Source organism: Branchiostoma lanceolatum, chromosome 19 (assembly GCF_035083965.1).
Source record: "Branchiostoma lanceolatum isolate klBraLanc5 chromosome 19, klBraLanc5.hap2, whole genome shotgun sequence".
In the NCBI taxonomy this organism is placed as follows: Eukaryota; Metazoa; Chordata; class Leptocardii; order Amphioxiformes; family Branchiostomatidae; genus Branchiostoma; species Branchiostoma lanceolatum.
The window spans coordinates 13,600,187-13,618,532 of NC_089740.1; the positions used below are offsets into that span (position 1 = coordinate 13,600,187).

Here is an 18,346-nt window from a genome sequence, read left to right on the forward strand (position 1 = left end):
TGATGAAGTTCTGTAATGTTTGGCATCCTCATCTTTTAGCATTTATTCAATTTTTTGCTTACTGATTAGCCCGGGTACCACCCTACTTAGTAACTACTGGATGGCTCACTGACTTCCCTTTCTAAGGGGTTAGCAAGCGAAAAGATCGAGCCAGCGGTTACTACAGAAGATGGTACCCAGTCTACTGTTGATAGGCCTTGGCCAGAAAAACAAATGCTTAAATTCTCTTGAAGATCAGGATTCAGATATATGTGTGCTTCAATACTCTCCAAGCAAAAGAGGGGTTCCGGCTGGTTTTTGTCGGGCTTTCTACTTTGTCATTTTTTTGGGTACCAGGTCTCTACACACCCGACAAAGTAGGAAGCCCAAAAAAAACGCCTAAAAACACGTCAAAAACCAGCCGAAACCCCTACTCTGCTTGGAGAGTAGTGCTTCAAGGCTTCTTAACCATTTCCTGATACCCAAAACTATGCCTCGCCTTTTTCTACATTTAGAATCATAATTCTAGTAACGATTTTATCCAAAAAGCCGGTTTGCAGTGGGTTGTCTAAAAGTAAGTCATTCTCAACTGAGATAAAGCACAATGCGTTTCCTAGTTCTGTAATTCGTGATTTGTTACTGGTTGACTTAAAATTTTACCTACTTGGTAAATGATTTTCTCAGCACTGTGTCTTTGTTATAGCTCCATCTTTATAATAGGAAGGCTGATGATGATGTAGTGCTCTAGTATAATAATATTTCCACGCAGTGACGATGGAACCATCAGAATTCGTTCTCATAAACCATAACTAACTAATTGATTCTTGCAGTACTGTATCAGTGCCCATACTATTCCAACCCAGTACCAGAACACTGGACTAGCCTGAGTTTCATCCTAGTTAGTTCCAAGGCCCCCATACTCTCCCCTGAGTGAATCGTGAAGGGAGAGTATGGAAGCCCTGTAGCCTGACTAGATCCTGCTCCTAGCAGCCGGCCAGCTGGCCTGACTATAACTACTGTAATTTTTGATTTGTTAGCTGTGTAGTGTAACTTAAATTTAGCCGATTTAATTTTAGCCAATTTAACTAGTCAACAGCTAAAATTTCATCATCGCTAATATTTGATCACTAATATTTGAGACAGTAATGTTTGTTCAAACCGTTAAAATCAAGTGCAGTGACCTACTCCATTTTCCCCAAACCGCTATATTTTCCTGCCGCTATATCAAAGTGATTTACTGTAGTTAACTGGTTGGGGTGGGGGGTCAGTAGCGAGAGCTTGTATAAACACAGGCTAGGAGCCCTGGAACTAACATGGATGACACTCAGGCTGACGTTATACTATAATAAAGATGATGCTGTAATACCTTCACACAGTGACGACGAGACCACAAGAATTCGTTCTCACGAACCATAACTTTATTGTTTGGATGGTTGTGACTGTCCCTGGCCACGCGGCCAGGCTTGTACTGTACCAACAGATCTGTACAACTCTCGTCATCAAAACTAACCTTTTTCTCATCTTTCCTAGTAGGTTCAGTTCTCTTCTCGAGGCATTATGTAAGCAAAGTGCGTTTCTCTCTCTCTGTCTTTGAAAACATTGCACCATACATAAATAATTACATATACAAAAGGGCTCCCTTCGTCTTCTTTACAGTTTTTATATAATATATAGTATATAAAATATTATATTAGATCTAGAGGGCTATACAATTATCATCGATTGATATTGAGTAAGACTTCTACCCAGCAAGGGCAGGATGTGATAAACTGTCTTGAGTAAGAAGGGCCCCAGCCCTTCGCGAAACTGATCCGGACCGAGTTGGGGTCGTAGGGTCCGTCCAGAAGGTCAGAGTTCGAAGTTCTTTGCAACATTTCCGACCTCCCGTAGTCGAAAATCTTGATGCTGAATCCAGGCGGAATCTTGCGCACGATCAACGTTCTCGAGTTCGGAATATCCAACGTGGGACTGTTCACGAATATGGCGTGGCCGCTGCGGTTGTACGCCCAGACTCCGTCCGGCTCTTTCGACAACGTCAACCCGTAACCAATCTTTTTTCGAGTTCTGACCACGTTCTCCGCGTGCGATTCGCTACTGGAGAGGAGTCCCAGGCAGAAGCCGTCGCCGTGAGGTAGTTCGTGGAAGATATTGACGCTCGCGTCGTACACGGCGAAGAGCCGTCCGACGCGAGTCCTGTGTTCCCAGTAGGCGATCGAACACCAGTGAGACCGCTTCCTGGTCTGCCCAGGCAAGTCGCTGAGGTCTGCAGAAAACACAAGAAAGGAAATATCATAAGTTTCAAGTCTTAAAGAATGTTAGACAACATAAAACAAGCCTAAGGCCACACCAATCTAATTTCTTGGTTCTCAAGTTTACACGAAATTCTGAACTAGAAGATCAATATACAAATACAGGGAAGTCTTGGAACCATAATTTCAGGCAGTTGTCAGCTTTAGGTTTTCCTCACAGCTCTATGTTTTCATTTTGTTCTAAAGGCTAATTTGTCCTTTAAATGTACCTCTTCAGAACCAGGGAAATGAAGTGGTGTGGCCTTACTGTGGCCTGCAAAATATTTAGCACTGAACTCGGCATATAGAGTTGCTTTTCTGTTATATCACACTAGGGGGCATTTTTCTTAGATAGCTTACTGAATCATAAAATAGTAACATAACTTCTGCCATGAAAATACAAGCAAATAGTATTTAACATGAACAGTCTTATAGAGTCTAACTGCATACTACATCAATGCAGTGATAAAATACATTAGTAACACTGTATACTGTATGTTCCTCACACCTGTTTCATGTACTTAATAATTCCTGTGAAATTGATACAGACATAGGGGCCCACTCTTTGGCCAAACAAGTTCAATAATAAGGATACCATCATTGATTGCTGACAAAAAATGAAAAGAAAAAACAAAACATGTAGAAATATTTTTCCTTTGTAACACTACGTAAATGTAAAAGTTTTATAGGTGCATGTAGATTGTAAAACATGCTAACAAGCAATGAATTAAAATATTCCATTTTCACCCTAGTACTATATCTAAACGAGATTTGGTATCTATGGACAACATCAACTGTAGAATCACATCATCAAAGCCGTATCCATGACAACTGTGTCCCCATGCAAACCTGACTGTCCTCAAACTAACCAGAAGCCTCCCCTAAACACACACACGCTGTGAACAACTGCCAACTACAGACAACTGCTTCCTCTCCTGGCGCATGTTACATTCCCACGCCTTGACTATTACTTTATCAATCACACGAACATCACAATGGAAATTTTTGTCCGACAAAAAATGGCACGTTTCCAGCAGAGGAGTGACATGACACAGAAGTGTCCACTGAGAAAAAGCATGCCCCTAGAAAACCTACCTTGAACATTTGTGTCTTCCTCTTACATCAGAGGTGTCTCAAAGTATGGTACTGACACAATGAAAGATTCATAGAAGCTTAGAGACACTGTAGACGCTTTCACAACACTTTCAATACCTTTTCTAAGTATTTTTCTCATTCTTTCTCTTAGTTATGACCCTCTTATGCCCAAGATTATCAAGCTCAGACAATAAAAGATTTATCGAAGCTTAGAGAGGCTACTTATGCTTTCTAATACTTGCACAATACTTACAATACTTTTTAAAGTTATATCCTCATTCTTACACTTATATCTAATCCTCTTATGTGCTAAATTATTTTTTGAGACAATAAAAGATTCATTGAAGCTTAGAGACACTATAAATGCTTTCTAATACTTGTACAGCACAACAAATGTGTGCTTTCTAAATCGTGTTATTCTGCGTAATCTTGTTTTGATCGGTTTAATGCAGCCTTGGCTTGCTATTTAGAAGTAAAGTGACTTAGATTTCCACTTAAGTAAACACGCATCGGTATTATCTGGGATTTAGAGGGAATGAACCTCGTTCAGGCGTTGCCAATGCGTCTTCCAAATATCAATTTGTGTAAATTAATCCCGAAGTAGTCGGAAGAAAGTGCCCACGAAATCGAATTAATTTGGAAGCGTGATTTTTACGGATGTTGAAGTAACGAAGTTATGGAGGAGAAACAAAACACGCTGAGCTGCGGGAGTGATGAATTACACGTCTGATCAGACATGACGTTTATGACTGCTAGTTGAGGCCAGCTTAAACGCAGAGATGGCAATCTGTGGGTAAAAATACGATGGGGTTTCTCTAATAAGCAGAATTTGAAGTAAAGCTAACCAGATGCATACTTATTATACAGCCAGTTTATAAATATTGGTTTGCTTGTTGTCAACTAGGGTTTGACTCAAATATCAGGCTGAAATCAGGTCTTTGAACGTGTTGCAACTTATGTTCAACAGGCAAAACACTTTTATACTCATTGAGTGATGTTACAGTAATAATTTTGATACATCGAACAACTACAATTGTACCGGAATCATTTTACAAATTGGACTCATCTTAAATGCCTTATTTTTGCTTCATCGTTAAATTTCTAAGAAACAAAATGTACTATATTTTATAATATAAGTTTATTGCAAGTTCTTGCCCGTAGGCTTATAAGCTGGATGCCTCAAAGAAAGTGTGGGTACCCAAAACGGTAGGGCAGCATTAATTCAAAACCTATAATACCTTTAAAATGCCGTCCATGATGTAAATAATGGTCAAAACCAAAGCAATGTAGAAATCTACCACATGACAAACCTTCTACCATGCCAGCAGAAGCTTACCCCAGTCCCAAAAGCTTGGAACAGGCAGCAAGGGAAGAGACGAATCATTTACCACATGGAAGTAGACGGGTGTCTGTTGGAAGACCAAATTACATTGGACAGCACCCTGCCCCATCACCCTAAACCAACCAATCAGAGGGCCCGACACATGGTGCCATGGGAGGGTCAAGAGAGATGCTTCAGAGAAAAAAAGATGACCATGCAAGTCTGGAGATGAGTTAGGATTCAGACGAATGGTTCAATAAGTGGGTACCAAGGCCGTTTACAAATGGACAAAACCTTGTAGGGTGTCGTACAGATGAATAGAATGGACAGTTAACAGAATGACATCTTTTTCTATGACGATGCAGGAGGTGTCCATTGGGTACACATCTAATGGATTTTATAAACAATGCCTCACATCTCTGTCCAATGTCTCATAGAAAGAAGACAAAACCAATAAGTTAGAATTTAGAGTCAACATTAAGACCATGTACTATGACTGCACATGGATTTGCCCTTAGTAATAGCCTCCGGCTAGTTGGGCAACCCTGGCTGAACCAATGAATAAACAAAATAGACTATGTACTAGAGTAGTCGCATGTTGTATGTATAAAACCTCTCCATTGTTTATCCGTCCCTTTTCAAGTTATTATAAATTAGCCTTTAGGAAAGAATTTGCAATAAACTAATTGTAATCATTGTCAAAAAAATCTGAGAAACAAGAAATCTGGTTGCTTTGGCCCTTTGACACACACACATCACACCCTGTTCACTTTTGAGGTTTCGAATCTTATCATTTTCACGAAAATCTGAGAAACAAGAAATCTGGTTGCTTTGGCCCTTTGACAAACACACACATCACACCCTGCTCACTTTTGAGGTTTCTAATCTTATCATTTTCACGAAAATCTGAGAAACAAGAAATTTTGTTGTTTTGGCCCTTTGACACAGACTTTACACCTTGTTCACTTGTCAAGTTTTCAATCCTATCATTTTCACAAAATCTGAGAAACAAGAAATCTTGTTACTTTGGCCCTTTGACAAACACACATCACACCCTGCTCACTTTTGAGGTTTCGAATCTTATCATTTTCACGAAAATCTGAGAAACAAGAAATCTTGTTGTTTCGGCCCTTTGACGCAGACATCACACCATGTTCCCTACTCCCTACTATTTGTTTGTAAGTTGCTGTGGTCGGAATGAGGCCCCTTTGCACTGTTGTCCCAGCAAACTGTACTAATGGCTCCTATCAGTGAGAAAGACCAAAAGACCGTCCAGCCAGGGAGAGAAGTAAACAGACAGGCCTGATTTATTTCTTAGTTTACAGGAGATGTCTCCTGTGACCTCTGCGCTGAAGGTCAATCCTTCCAGGGGAGTCCAGCCTCAGGCTTTCTTGGGGATTCTTTCTGCATGATCTCAGCTCAATCTTATGAAGGTGAACTTAAAGACGATAAAGTTCAATATCCTACAAGGTTTCCTTGGCAAGTTCTGAGACGTAACGTTGGGAGAATTTCTCGCACCCCTTTGTGAAAACAAGCCATCACTTTAATGAGCTACGGGGCAGGAACAAAGCAAGGCCGACCGGAGGGTGCCCCCTTTTATCAAACCAAGATGGCAGGCATTTCAGAACTGACCAATGGGAGAGCGGTTCTGGGGGGCAGCCATTTTGGACACTTCACAGTGAGAAACACCAGAGGAGCGGGTCTTTTCCTGACCTGGGGGCCACAAAGGGGTGAACAGTTTGGTTTACTTTGGGGCAGGTGACACTGGGAACTCTGAAAACTTGGAAAAACAACTAAACTCCGTGTCACTACCGGAAATAAAGACACTACAAGGTCACAGAAAATTTCTTTCTTGGCTATAGGTATGGTTTAAAAAGATCAAATTTTCCTTAGTGACAGGTGATACTGAGAACTCTTCAAACTTGGAAAAACAACTAAAATCTGTGTCACTACAAGAAACAAAGACACTATGAGACCACACTAACTTCAGTTCTTGGTTCTATTATTAGGACAACACTAAAACTTTGTCAGAGGGGAAAGAAAGTCTGTACCTTGGTACAAACAGTGTCAGGGAGGCAACACAGATACCTATGTTTCAAACTTAACAAATTCAACTGTACAGCTTCCAATATCTTGCCCTTGAAAATGACATTACAAACTTTAACCTTCTCCCTGCTGCCTAACCCTGTAACCAATACCAATTTGGGGCCAAATGCTACTTCAGAAGGGAGAAGGGTAAGTAAGTAGGTCATTTGAGAAACCTGCTTGAACCAGTGAATGATGTTTTACCCAACTTGAAGGCATGTTAAAAATCGGGCAAGTGACCAGAAATTTCAGTTTTTGTCTCCCCAGTTGCAGCGGAGATTTCGTACATGTACCTTGCCCCCAGTGACGAATAGTTTTGGACGGACGTTCAAAAGAGCATACATACACGCTCAAACACACACATACAGGCAGACAAAGGGTCGAGCCTTTTCAGGGGGAGAAAATGGCAGCTTGTTTAAATATGCAGAGGATTAGCCAGAGAAGAACATGTGCCACGAACTGACGTACGGTCAAAGGTCTCCTAAACCACAACCTGTCAAAATAACAGGGAAACTTCGGGAGATTGATAATGGCAAAATAATGGAGCGATCTACAACTAAGGCTTAGGAAAAAAAAATGGAACGCATCACAGTAGGGGACAATACACCAACATCAATGCAACATGTGTCATGTGCTGGCTTCAAAACCAGAGCTGTCAAAATAACAGGGAAACTTTCAGGCTTGACAATAGCAAAATAATGGATTGATTCTAACTATGGCTTAGAATATCGCTGAAGGGGAAAAAAAGCATCATCATATGACATCAAATTCCTCAAAACCACAACATGTCAAATAAACAGGTCAACTTCGGAAATTGATAATAGCAAAATAATGAATCGATCCACAAAAAGGGCTTAGAAAAAATGGAACACATCACAGTTGCTGACAATACACCGACATCAAGGGAAAATATGACCCGGTCTCAAAACCACAGACCGTCAAAATAACAGGCAAACACTCAGGATTGATAATAGCAAAATAATGGAGCGATTCATAACTAGGGCTTAGAACACCGACAACACTGAATGTGACAGAAAAATGTGTCCTGATCTGGCATCAAAACCACAACCTGTCAAAATAACAAGCCAACTCTCATTATTGATTAAAGTAAAGAAATTGATTGATCCATAACTAGGGATTAGGACGTATCACAGTTGCTGACAACGCACCGAACATCAAGGAAAAAATGTGTCAATCTGGCTTCAAAACCAGGCCACCTTTCATGATTGATAAAAGCAAATAATGGAACAATCCATAACTAGAACTTAAGACGTATCACAGTCACTGACAATGCTACGCACATGAAGGGAAAAATGTGTAAGGATCTGACGTCAAATTTGTCAAAACCATAGCCTGTCAAAATAAAAGACCAACTTTGGAGATTTATAAAACCAAAATAATGAACCAATCTATAACTGTTATCATCATGCTCGCAACCTATCGCTGATGTTCCACACACGAGGGAATGAATGTGTACGATTCCCGCGGGGATAATACCACCAGCGTGACAAATGTAACAATTTTCCTACTGTATATTGTGCGGCGACAACCGGACTCACACGCACACCCATCACAGTCTGAGCTACCTGGCAAAAGCTATCATTTTTAATACCATTCTCCAAGAAGGATCGGAGAAGCAGTTCTAGGACGCGGAGCTAGAACTCTAGGGTGCCAGGCAACGCAGCTATTAATTCTTCCGCACTTTCTTCTCCGACAGCAAACAGGCATATCTCAAGATCTCCAAGGTTGGGTGGGAATAAATCATCTTAAGACGTCGCTGAGGCGACGCCAAGTTAATTTGCTGGATCTTAGGTTTGGAAAACGAATTCAAAAATTTGTATTTTCCGAGAACCATAGTACTTAGTAGAATGGAACTGTGGGAGCATCCTCACTAAACAGCTTTAAGGGAACGGCTGCAGTCAGATGTGCAAAAGTTAGGTGTGACAGGCTGTTCAGTGTACTATAACTGGTGTGTGTTACGCCGAATGGCGATTATACCGGCTACATACAGATACAGATAGATGTTGACTGGAACATCGACATGAAAACAGAGTCTGTGGGGAACTCATGAACTGAATTGACCCTACAAAGTGCAGTCCCCAGCTAAGAGACAAGTTTTGTCCAAAACAAATACAACTTATGTAGCACAAAGGACTTAAAGTTAAGAGGAAGTACAGTCATATGTTAGAATATAATAATGCTTTTAAAAAGTCAAATATCTCTATAAATACAAACATTAGACAGAAACAAACATACCACAAAATACAGAGGGAATTTCTTTTTTCCTAATGGCATAAGCAAATAAACTGAACAACCACCATTTTGTCCACCAACAGTGACAAGTTAATAAATGTACATGTAGGTTGGGCTTCCAACTTTAAGCAGAAATGTGTAAAATGTCTTTCCAACATTAGATGATGACTAGCAGTTTCCTGAAAGGGGGGGGGGGGGGGGTAACTGCTGACTTTGAGCAGACAGGAAGGTCTGAGTGGAGGACAAACATTGCTGGTGCCGTGGAGTGGAGGGCCTTTCATGTCACCTGTGTTAGGCTAACACACCCTACTCTTATCTACAGCCTGTGGGGCCACTGTATGGTGTAAACTACAGGAGGGGAGGGGTTGTGTCTTGTTGTTGTTGTCTAACTTCAGACTTCTTCAAGGCTCAACTATCGGATTACCTGAAGTCGAATCTGCCCCAAAATTGGACAGATTCTTCCTTAGGGTAAGGAGTAACTACCTTGCGAAAATTGTTGAAATTTCGTTTCTTACATTTAGAGTTATTCTGTTTGTAAACACACGGTGTTGAAACCTCAGCTCCATGAAGTTAAAACGGTGGAAGTCTGTTGACCAGTTGACACCATTTTGTGTAAGTTTTCATATTATGCCATAAATGGTGTAACCTCGAGATAAAAGAAAAGAAAGTCTTCTCAAGGAAGCGTACACTTCATAGATTGTTCTTTAAGATAAGATGTTGCTTGTCTTACACTGCTTCTTTCTTATGATCACACACACCTTTGGAAAATCAATCTGTAGTGTTTGAAAAGGTTATGCTCTGCATATCTGAAATGTTCTAATGTACAGAATTACAAGAAGCTGCCAAAGACGCAACAGTCAGTTTTCCCACCCAAAATACAGCAAATCTAAGACAAAGAGGCAACCCTAACCGTCCCCCTAGTCTTGAATGGGCGGCCCCAGAATCTCAAGTAGCTGATAAGAATCTCCTGTGTTATTCAAGATGGCTGCCTGGACAGTTGGGTTGACAGACCACTGACTTTCCCCCCCTAATTGACAAAATTAGGGCCCTGCAGCCCAGAGAAGCAGCCATTCCCTCCATCTGTCTGTGGTTTTGGGGGAGATAAATTTTGTTATAAATAGGAGGCTATTGCTATGACTTGAAGAATCACTCTGAATTTAAGAAGCCTGTCTCAGACACCGAAAGGAGGAGGCAAAAAGGGGCTTAAGGTGTGGCTAATTGCATCTCAGTGCTATCAGCATAACATCAGTTAGTGGCATAAAATGATGTAAATTTGTCCTGAGTTGTGGATTTCTTGTCATCACTTCGTGCTGCCCCACAGAAAAACCAGGGGAGCGCACCACAAAGCAAAGTGCTGTCCTGGTGGTCATGGTTCGCACACACAATAACATTACTAAGACCAATGAAGGGGCTGTTCCGGCAGTCGCGCCCCCTCCCCCTGCCCTTAAGTCACATGCACCTTGTCTTACCCTCTCGAGCACCCAAGGCATATCCGCTTTCTCCGATGGTAAAGCTATGTTGATTTGGGAACCAAACACTCCCATACCCCTTTCTGTCTCTTAGGGACTCTATTGGGGGGGTCATGGGGGGAGGGGTCGAATATACCCCCCTATTGTAACCCCTTAGGGGTAATAGGTGAGGAGAATAGAGAGGGGAAACAGTGGTCTGACCCCAGCATGCCTTACTGACCCTATAACAAAGACCTCCGAAATAGCTCCGAGATTGCTCCGAGCCAGCCCGTTTTCCATCTGCTTTCTGAACGCCTTGCTTCCCTAATTCCTAGCGCAACGTCCGACCCACAAAAACCTTGAAGAACCCTCCCAAACACTTAAGACTTACCCCCGACTTGTGTTATGTCTAAGAGGTCGCGTTTCTTTACCTTAAAGGATGTGGAAGCGAGATGGATATAGGTAAGGAGGTGTATCATTATAGAGTTGTGTGTGGTAAGGGTTGCGCAGGAGAACGTGGCATGGACAGCATAGTCATTAGGGTAGAACAGGGCTGTCCCAGGACGGAAATTTTCTTGTTGGGACAGAAAAAAATAAAACCCTATTCGTCCAAAAAAAAAAAAAAAATTCATGACCTAAAACTGATAAAAATGTATTTTTGTAATAGAATGGCAGATTCAACATTGAAAATCAAAAACATGGTCTCCCAAAAAATGAGTGGGACGGAAATAAATTTAAAGCTGGAGACAGCCCTGGGGTAGACTACCTTGGAGGCTTTCCAGCAGTCCCTATGGGATATCTTGCATAGAGAGGGGCTAGAGAAGGCCGTGTACCTGAACAACTTTCAGGTGTAGGTAGATCACCTTAACAAAGATGATGTTAATTCTAATTCTAACACTGGTCACTTCAGACATGGAAAAACAAGTTAATGATATTTCACAGACTTTGGTTGTCAGAAATTTCATCATTTACACATAATAGCCATAAAGAGTACCATAAGAAAGCATGTTCGTTTCACTTGAACATGGTTGTAAAAAAATCCCATTACCTCTGTATAGAGACGATAATCAATATGCTAAAAGTTACACAAAACTTTGCATACTCAACTAACGCTGTGACACATCTAGACAAACACATCCAGACAAACGTCAATAAAGACATCCAGGTAGGACATCACATAACAACACAAAATAAATCAAGCTACTAGATAAATTCTCTCAACAAAAGTCAGACATTTCAGATAGCATCTACTATCTTTCACCCATGACTGAAAATTAGAGAAAGCATAGACACGGACGAAGAAAAGGAGAAAAAAACTACCTCCAGAGCAAAACATGACACAGCATCTTGCCTTCCTTTCCAAGATCCAACCAGCCCGTCTCCCTTACAACAAAGAAGCAGAGACAAGAAAATCTCTGTCCTCTTCTCCAATCTTCCTCCCGGCATTGAAGTGATTTGGCCCTGAAAGCTTCGGGTAATTGGCTTAGTCTCCGAGCCGCCCCGGTCACAAGGCGGCCCAGAATCCCCTGTTCCCTCCCTATCCGCCCATCCATCAATCCAGCAACCAATAGGACCGATCGATGACTAGTCGCCGAAACCTAATTCTTCCAAGACTCTGTCCTAGGAGCGGTGTCAAGAGGCTTCGTTTTCCAAGTTGGCAATATGTTCTAGATCCCTTTGGATTCGTTGTTGAGTTCTTGTGTTGCTTTAATTTCAGTACCAGTGTCAAGTTAAAAAGTTAAGGTTCAAAGCATAACTCTTCCTAAGGTACGACTTCCAAGAAAAAACATAACTCATAACTTCTTACATACTTAGACATCCCTCAAACAATCCCTGGTTCACGAAATCTAATCTATTAAAAAGTATTGTTTTTGACAGTAACATATAGACTTTCAAGTAGCCTTCAGGCAAGAACTTGGATCTAACTCCCAATCTGAGCACGGCTAAGTAGGAACAAACTTGTCTTGCTTAAGACATTACAGGACGAAATGACGCTTCCCCTCCTCAAGTTGAGCACCAGGCAGACACAAAGTCTGTGCCTACCAGTTACAGACGACGTTACGGCCAGGCTGGGGTCTTAAAGATTGTCTCCAAGAGCTCCTTGGAACCAAGGGGAAGAAACAAACGACCATCATGGAAGACGAACGACTTCCACTCTCCGTCCGGTTTCTTTCGAAACAATCTCTGGAAGGGAAAGGTTTGCAGGGCAATGTGGGAGGTGGGCCGTTGTTGTCATAGCAACAGGTGCCGTTGCCATGGCAACGGCATGTGTTTTAACAAGTGCCATAAAATGTATGTGCACATTTTGGTTTGTGACTGTTTTTTCCTGGCAGGTATTTCTGGCAATACATTTGTATGCTGCGTTTAAACACACAAAAAGAATTCACTTGCTTGTTCCTAAGCCCATGGGCTAACCTGGTTAGAAATCTACAACCCAACCAACTAGTAAAAACTTGCTCAAGTTTGAGAACCGAGAAAAACAGATTGGTGAGGCTTAACGTAAAATTTTCTGATAGCTCTGTTTTGGGAATGGTGACAATAAACATAAACACACGTCTACATTAGAACAGGCTTTTCCACTTGCAGGCGTGAAGCCCATGCTAATTTCAGCTGCAGGAGTAATTACCAGTAATTATTCATAGTTCATTTGCGAGGGGTGCGAGTCACATTGATTCCAACAATGGGATCAATCCGGCAACACTGCGCCGATGATGAAATTTATTGGACTCGAGCAGAGAGGGGTCAGCCGGCGCGACCTTGACCAAGTCGGGCATAACAGGCGCCGACGGCGGAACATGGGACGCTATCACGTATTTATGGCGATTTCATTGTTTTGGCGAGATAAACGCCTGTTCTTTCGTCCCTCTGACGACTGGGGTTGTGAGCGTAGGGTGGCAACCGGTGTTGATTTAGGGCCTGGTGGCTTTTCAATATGAGGTAAAAACAAGGTGGGAGATAAGTGGCAACACTGGTGGTGTTTAATCATTTAAAAACACTAAAATTTGGAACTTTTATGGTCAAATATTTCTATCCATAAAGACATCATACTTTGAAGGGAAACATGCTGTTAAAATGACAATAAAAAAAATAAAGAACTACTTTTTTGACTTTAGGGTAGATTACAAGTATTAAATAATTGAAGAAAAAAGTTAATTTTGTTTTTGCCTGTTAACTCTTTTTGTTCTTTTATAATGTTTTGGAAAGGCCATTGCTTCTATTTTTAGTTCAATTATACTTCTATTTCTGTCACAATGTACATCAGCAAATTGAGTCATTTCAAAACTTCTAGCTAGCACTTTTCAAAATGTTCAGTGTTTTGACTATATTTTAAGCTTGTTTGAAGTTTCCGTTGCTTTGATGACGCACAAACCTACGCCTGACCTACTCCCATAAGGATCCTTGCAGGTTGAGGGAAAAAATAACAACTGCTGTAAGCTTTGTTTACACCTTTATCTCTTAAGTCAACATTTGGGTACCAGAAAAGATCACGAAACTTGACACCGCCTTCCTCCTTGAAATCTAAACACTCCTGTCTTCAAGACAATTGTAACCTACATCTTTACTACTTTAAGGCCACCCAAATCCATTTCATTGGTTCTTGTCCATTTCAAAATTAATATCAGGCATGAAGACAACATAAAACCAACTACATTCACTCAAATACATCTCGAGAGTTGGTGTAATGTATTGTGACATTTGACAACAAATAATTATATTCACTCCCTGAGACTTTATGCACCAAGGTATGGACTTTCCCCTCAGACCCTGTTTCCATTCCAGCATTTTCTCCCTCATCAAAGAAACAACATATCAAATTGCCATGGCCTTGAAACATAAAAAAAACCTACATTCCATCCAACCTGAATGTTAATTAATGAAAGGGAAGAAGCACACGCCATCTTTCCCACAACCTTCCAAGGAAACCCTATCTCCCTAGAGTGTCTTGGCTGGCTGCCTCTTGGTCTGTAGGCCAGCGTCTTACCAGCACACCCTCTAGAGTTCCCCGACTCCTTCTTAACTTTGTATACACTTGAAACTGGGGACCCAGCCTTTCGTGACAGGGTGGGATTGAGGGGATTTGGTGGGCAGAAGCGGGTTGGCCTTCGCTGTTTTCCTCGGAGATTTTTCCACCTAGTTAGGAGAAACCTCGGGAGTGACCCCTTGCCCTCTTAGGCCACGCTTGGCCGACCCTAGAAGAGAGAGCTGCCTTTGTGCCCCCAAAGTCCCTCTGGTTGTGTGGAATTCCGCTGCTTGGCAAAACTTGGGAGAAAATCCTCGCAAACTTTCCTGGCCGAAAACTTGGCGTAGCGCCCGGAACTGAGATATCTTCTGAGCTGAAAAATTCCCTGATCCCATTGTCAATAAAGGATGGGCCGCCACTATTACGTTCTATTGTGCCTCGCCACAAAAGAGAGAATATCCCGTGCCTGATAAAGGCCTTTGTCGCCCAAACTCCGCTGAGCCACACTACACAATGCACGAGTCAAATGAATATCACCGCAAAAAATCCCATGAATTTCCACGAAATCCTGTCCGACTTACCTTGGAACATCCCTCGACTTACTTACTTTACATCCTTCTACGAAGCGGGTAATGAAGGTACAGTACACAGGTTTACGCCACGTTCTCAAAAGCCTTGTACCAAACTTGTCCACAACAGACAATGAGAAAGAAACACTTGCAAACGGAGTGCAACACTTCTTTTCACCATCGCTGCAAGACAGCCTAATAATTCCATCAAACGCCAAACCCTGACAACAAAGGAATGCCCTGGTTGTGCCCCCAATTTAGGAGGGGGGACCCTCGCTCTATTCTTCTCTACCGTGACATCATCCCTGCGCCCTTTCAGCGCAACAGTTGGCGACGTGATTTGCCCCTTTTGGATCTGGCGGATACCCGGCGCACGTTAAATACAGGGTTTTGACGCCCTCTGAAAGCCGTAGCCCCTTTGCTACCAAATTGCCTGCAGTGAAGCTTTGCCCCGACTACCCCCATACAAAGTGGCGATTGTAAACGTGACCAAACACCATGTAGAAGCCTGGCACAAAGGATGTATTTGCAGTGCCCCGACTGGCTTGTATCCCCAGTCAAGGACACAACTTCTAACTACATAAACCATTCTCCCAACCAGGCTGTCTCCAGGACCCTTCCTTCCGTCCCAGGACAGAAATTTGCTTCTTTGGATGGGAAAAAAATTTAACCCCAAAAATATCAATTTCATGAGATAAAACTGATGAAAATGTCTTTTTTCAAGCTTAAAATGACAGATTCAACAATGAAAATGTTAAAAAACGGCACCAAAACAATGAGTGGGACAGCTCTGCCCCCAACTACTAGACACTCACACACGCGCACACAGAGAAACCTGGATACAATAACTGGAACCATGTGTAAAGTTACACCATTTTCATTTTTTTCGTTCTCAATTTCAGACATTTTTAGCAAAACAGTTTGTTCAAGTCAAGACAAAAAAACAGAAGGCTAGGAGGAAAAATTGAATTTGACTACATTCACTCCCTGATACATCGTTCCCCTAAGATTTTTTTCGAAGTGTGAGAACCGACAAATAAAACTAGTAATAGTATGGCCTAAGCGAGTGACAACAACAGTTCCCAACAGACTGGGAGGCAGTTCCTCCCAGGTTTGGAAGAAAACTCCCCCAGGCAGTGTTCCTGGCCCATTACACCACCACCACAATAGCGGGGTCAAGAGGTCGGGGCGTAGACACTGCCACGGGAAATCGTTAGGAGGAGACAGAGCAGTTGACTCTGCCAGGAGCACGATAGCATCGCCGTGGTAACGATAGCATCGTTTTTTTGTCGCCAGTATTGTCGGCGCACAACAGGATGCCAGATATTTCTGACAGTTGTCCCTTGATAAGAAACACTGGTAACTGCGAACTATGACACACACGCCAGTTGTTTTATCGCAAAGTTGCCATAATTGTAGCTTGTCGTACACGATTTTTAAAAGTTAGAATACAAAACAAGGCGAAATCACTGGTAACCGCGAACTATGACACCGACGGCAGTTGTTATATCGCAAAGTTGTCTGTGATTTCCATAATTGTGGCTTCTTGGAGGTAGGAATACAAAATAAGCCAAAATTTTCATGAATGCATGGCTAGAAACACCCACCTGTGACTGTAGTCTGCAGAAAGATTTTCTAGATTGCAGGAAAACTTGCAAGTTTGCAGTGTAAAATATTTCAAGCTCGTTATTATCATGAATCACAGTGAGTTTGTTAATCAACACGTTATTAAGGCTTGTGTTGAGGTAGAGTAAGAAGAAAGCCTTGGGTATTTGCAGAAATTTTCTCGAAAATACAGCTTAATTCTCTGACAATTTGCATTATCAAAGCAAAGAGGAAAAAACAATCATTTGAGCTAGACCCTTGTGAATGGCAGAGTTGAAATCCACAAGAAGTTGTTTAAGGTGACATTTTCTGGAAAGTTTTTTGTTTTTGTTTAAACCAGACTGCGAAATAAACTGCTTATTTCATATTCCCAAGGCCGAAAGGTCCCCACAGAATGTGGAAGAAAAATACAATCATCATAAAAACAGGCCAAACAACTGCAAGGGTTTTAAGAAAGACATTTGGGAAGTGAAAACTGCTCTCTTAAGACGTTTGTCGGCGCGAGACACTCTCTCCAAGCCCTTTATCATCGTATCAAAGCTCTCAACAGTTTCAACCCTGGCGCCAATGCGCTCCTATGATCTATCCCCCAATTTTCACAAATGTTCCCCGGAACAATCAGTAAAACAGTTGGCTAACGCCTCCGCGTTTCTGCGCTATTTTGGAAATATGAGGGGTCAACTAAGGAAATACACAATGTAGATGTAAAAATAGATAAAGAATGTATTTCCCATTCTTCTATATGGTGAATTTGGGGACAAATATAACGATCTAAATCCAATATTACAACAGTATAGATGGTTACAGCGTTTCAAAAGGGGGCTACCAACCTGTTTAGACAGCCAAATTAATGTGAGGCAACTGGATTTAATTCAAGGCAACCTAATTATACATTTTTTGTGTTGCACTGTTGAATATTCGTAGTTACTAGGAAGATTTTAGAAACATACTCAGAAAAATCTGATTGGAAGATTTAGGGATGGAGTTGAAGACAAGGTCTGGTTGCTCAATTAGACTTGGTAGTCTTTTTCAAACACTGAAATCTAAGAAGTTCACTAAAGCATGAAATTATAGAGTTTCGCCCAGAGCAGTGGCATCATCACTTCTTTCAATCACAAAAATTGCTAAAATGAAAGATTTAACAATGAAAATTAACAACATGGGCTACCATCACCAAACATTCACTGGGACAAAAAAAGTTTAAGATTTAAAATCTTTGATTTGAGATCTTAAATAAAACTGGAAACAGCCTTGCAACCACTACAAGCTTTACTTGAACTCTTTCTTGTCCCAATAACTAGACAAGAGGACGGACAATCTACCGATAGAGCCTCCTCCAAAGGATAGGATTGTCGGGATCAGGGGACTTTCCTCCCAAGTTATGAAAACACGCAAGCCCAATTTCGCCCTGAGCGTTGGGCATTGTTCTCTGGACACCTCGGTAATGACTTACTGACTCCGAACGCTGGTTCCGCCACGCAGCTTTGACAAGAGACCAGGCGAGGTGAAATTGAACCATTCCACACAATTAAGCTAATGCCTCGCTAGGCATTCCTTTCTGCTAACTGTACAGACTTGTAGAAGTACCAACCAACCAACAAGTCTGTGCCTTATACTAGTATGTACTAGCATATAAAGAAGAACGAACAGTGACTACTACAAGTTGTATCTATCCAAGTTCTTAATACAAATTTTGGGTAGCCTACCTGCTACCTTCTTCACTAATCCTTAGGGTTTGTCAA

General features: G+C 41.7%; 1 protein-coding gene across 1 annotated transcript in view; it reads right to left on the reverse strand.

Moving 5' to 3' along the window:
* Positions 1-1,375: 1,375 nt before the first annotated feature.
* LOC136424951 (mothers against decapentaplegic homolog 6-like) overlaps positions 1,376-18,346 on the reverse strand; it is a 42,033-nt gene continuing 25,062 nt past the window's right edge. The window contains exon 4 of the mRNA XM_066413605.1: positions 1,376-2,242. Coding sequence (XP_066269702.1) covers positions 1,695-2,242 — 548 coding nt within the window. The 3' untranslated portion in view covers positions 1,376-1,694. The remainder of the gene's footprint in view (positions 2,243-18,346) is intronic.